Source organism: Hemibagrus wyckioides, linkage group LG27 (assembly GCF_019097595.1).
Source record: "Hemibagrus wyckioides isolate EC202008001 linkage group LG27, SWU_Hwy_1.0, whole genome shotgun sequence".
Lineage (NCBI taxonomy): Eukaryota > Metazoa > Chordata > Actinopteri > Siluriformes > Bagridae > Hemibagrus > Hemibagrus wyckioides.
Window position 1 is genome coordinate 10,302,964 of NC_080736.1, and position 3,573 is coordinate 10,306,536.

General features: G+C 42.3%; 1 protein-coding gene across 1 annotated transcript; it reads left to right on the top strand.

Moving 5' to 3' along the window:
- The first annotated feature begins 798 nt into the window (after positions 1 to 798).
- ascl1b (achaete-scute family bHLH transcription factor 1b) lies at positions 799 to 2,517 on the top strand. The gene is made up of 2 exons (XM_058382110.1): positions 799 to 1,637; positions 1,994 to 2,517. The coding sequence occupies exon 1, from the start codon at positions 1,053 to 1,055 to the stop codon at positions 1,629 to 1,631; it is 579 nt and encodes a 192-aa protein (XP_058238093.1). The 5' UTR covers positions 799 to 1,052; the 3' UTR covers positions 1,632 to 1,637; positions 1,994 to 2,517.
- Positions 2,518 to 3,573: the final 1,056 nt, after the last annotated feature.

A 3,573-nucleotide genomic window follows, 5' to 3' on the forward strand; every position in this document is an offset into this window, starting at 1 on the left:
TAACAGTGGTGCATGCATTATGTAATCTTTAGACTGTTCTTTCATTTTAATACATTTATTTTATTTTTTTTTAATTAATTGTTTAAAATACTTAGGTTTTAATGAATCATTTTGTATTATAATTAAATTATTTTTCTTATTATTTTTCTTATTTCCCTGAGATATAGCTGTAACATTAAATATAAAATTTTGAAATCTTAAACCACTTTATAAACTAAGGTGGAATAAAAACCTCTTACGTTTCTCTGTCGTTGTCTTGCAGATTCCAGAAGATAAATCTGCGCTGCGTGGTCCTGTTCCCTTTCAGGTCCGCTTCCCGAAACCTAGCATTTTTAAGACGCACATTAACCCAATTTTTTTTTACCCAAACAAGCTAAACTAAGTCGTAAAGTAACCCAGTATTGTCTGATTGTCGTGGTCCTTGACGTATGCAACTTGAATTCTTTTTTTAAAGAATTCCAGGCAAAATATCCATTATCAAGGCATAAAACATGGTGGCCAAGAAGGAAAAGTATAGTTTGGAATCTTTAGTTCTGAAGTTCATATTATCACAAAGGAGTCATTTAAAGGTCTAGTCTGAAAATCGAGGGAAAACCGTAACTTAAAACATGACATGGACTAAAATATGAGGAATTCACTTCCGACAACAATGTGACGCGTTCTCTGTTTGTCCTGCTCGTGCGTGTGGCGCCGAATAGATTCTTTTGAAATCGTCAAAGCCACGCGCCCGGCTCGCGAAGCCAGGGCTGGGGGAACCGTTGAGTGGAGGGCGGAGTCTTCTCGGCGGAGCGTGCAGCTCCAGGGGGGGTGGGATGTGGCCGTGTGCGTGTTGAAAAGGGACCTCGTGTCGCCCGTCACTTTCACATCGGTTGTTGAACAGGTGCCACCAACATCCTACAAAATTCCACTCGCGTTCCGGTTGAGCGAGCCACGCGAAAGGCACGAGAGCTGTGTATAGCCACCGTCTTCCCTTCGGTTTCGGTTCTACCCACGCAAGTTAGTCGCAGTCGAGTTTTTTTTTTTTTTAATTACTTTCAATTCGCTGCGCTTTCATGTATTTCACGGAAATGGAGATCACAAAGACACAAATAAGTCCTTGCGCGTACCGTTTACAGATTTCGGATAGCTTTGCGTCTCTACAGAAAGCTACGTCTCCAAGCAGCCCGGAGCGCGCAGCCCTGAAAAGGCAGCGTTGCAGCAGCCCGGAGCGCCTGAGGTGCACGCGCAGATTGAACTTCGGAGCTCTCGGGCTCGGGGTCTCTCAGCAGCAGCCAGTGGCTGTGGCCAGGCGCAACGAGCGAGAGAGGAACAGGGTGAAGCAGGTTAACATGGGCTTCCAGACTCTCCGCCAGCACGTGCCCAACGGCGCGGCCAACAAGAAGATGAGCAAAGTGGAGACGCTGCGCTCGGCTGTGGAGTACATCCGCGCGCTCCAAAGGCTTTTAGACGAGCACGACGCCGTATCCGCTGCGTTCCGGTGCGGAGCCCCGTCTCCCACGGTCTCGAGCGCATGCTCTGCTGGCCCAGAGTCTCCCCGCTCCGCCTGCTCATCTGACGAGGGCGGATACGAGCAACTAAACTCGGAAGAGCAAGAACTGCTGGACTTCGCCGCATGGTTCGACGGATTCTAATCACAGGTGAATAAGAGAGCCATGTTCAGTATGCGGGTTTATTCAACTGACCTTGTGCCTGCCTACTAGACAGGTTTAACTATTCCCAGACAAAACAATTATTCAGAATTTGTTTAAAAAACAAACAGATAGTATGCAATAATGGTGGCGACATCCCATCAGCAGTTTAATTACTTATTGGAGATTATTAGATTTTAAGCAATAGTGTTGATTACGTTTATATTTAAACTGCGCTCATATCATGGCAAAACTTCCCAAATGTTGTGTACCGAACACAGTGCCACTTCTGTCCTTATGATGTATGTCCACTTTAAAGCACTATGTACTGTACAACCCTAACTAATCTTTCTTTTCCGCTCCAGGTGTGTTTGTTCCTGTGGTGGTGCTGAAAAGAACAGCGGTTTCGCCGGTGTTCATTTCCGGAGCGCGCGTTACATCAGAACGCGATACATGCGCGAGGAAAGTTCCGGGCGGCGCGCGCAACACAAAAGTAACTTCCACCTTGTGTTCCTCAGCCACGCGACATGAAGTCCAAAACCCCGGACACCTCCTAATGATGTGAATACAAGAACATCTGGAGAATATGCGTGGCGAATATTGACTATTACTCAGAGACTTTTAACACACAACACACGCAATATATGTAACTGAATGCAAAGACCTGAGAAAACAATAAAGAAGGCACAGTGTTGGTGCTGGTAGCATTGCACATGTGTAAACACTAAATCTGCATTTGTACAGTCAAAGAGTGAACTGTAATAGCTACTGCGTTCACATTACACAAGCAGTGAGGGTTTTTATTTGTATTTGATTAGTGACTTTTATATATGTGTGCACTTGCGACTTTTTTTTTATACAAACCTGTAAATATTATTGTTTTATATAGAGAATGCTTATTTTATGTAAAATAAAGATGTTATTTATTCAGAAACAGTTGTGTTGTTGGGTCTATGCATATTTGAAGCTACTGAGTTAGAAATATAGCCTATGAAGTTAAAGTATTTAAAGCTTCTGAGCTCACAAGCTGCACTGAGACAAAACTATGATATATTGTGCAAGGTTTGTAGGTAAGCTCTGACAATTCTCCACTACACACACACACACACACGCACACACACACTGGACATGAACGTATTTGCATTGAAATACAGTCAACATATATTTCAGTTTCAGTGCCTTAAACATATCCGAAAACCAAACCCAGTATCCTTCTTTCAATAAACCAACCAGGCTATCAGTATGCTGCAGCTTGGGGGGGTTAGTTTATCAGCTCCTCAAATCACTTTCAGTGGCCATTTGTGAAAATCATTCATGCTGGTCTCACATTGGCTAACATTTCAAAAGGAGCCACTCTGCATCGTGTCAGCATGGTTTAATTGATGACACAATTTATTATGACCTAGAAAAGTGAGAGCTGACTGGGAACGGGAAGAACTGGCACAACCTTGAGATCCACTGCCTCACCAGTTAATTTTTAAAGAGACAACAACAAAAAAAAAAAGTTGAAGTTCAAAGCAATTTACAGCACATGAATAGCTTTATAGTGTAACCAATCTGTCTGGAAAGGCTGACAGGGACAGTGAAAAGAAAACACTAGAAGTCTGATATTGATAAACTGTTTTGGAAAGAGTCCAAGTGGACTTCATCAGAGAGCTTTATGCAGTTGAATGCGTTTCTTTACACTTGTTTGCATGTACATTTTGTCTTGGCCACAACAGCAGAAACGTTTTTATTAATTAAGAACCAAGAAAGGAACAGTAAGGTCATTAGGGTATCATGTCCAGGTGTAAATGTGTGGATATATTAAATGATTCGTGGAAATATGTATGTGTACTATGTATTTTATGAGTTTAGCAAAGAACAACGATAAACCAATGAACAGAGAAACGTTCTGTTTCACTAGAATATTGGTGATTAACTTTGATCACATTTACAATAATTA

Excerpts from the sequence above, each read along its gene's own strand:
- ascl1b (XM_058382110.1), top strand. The coding sequence starts at position 1,053 with ATGTATTTCACGGAAATGGAGATCACAAAGACACAAATAAGTCCTTGC.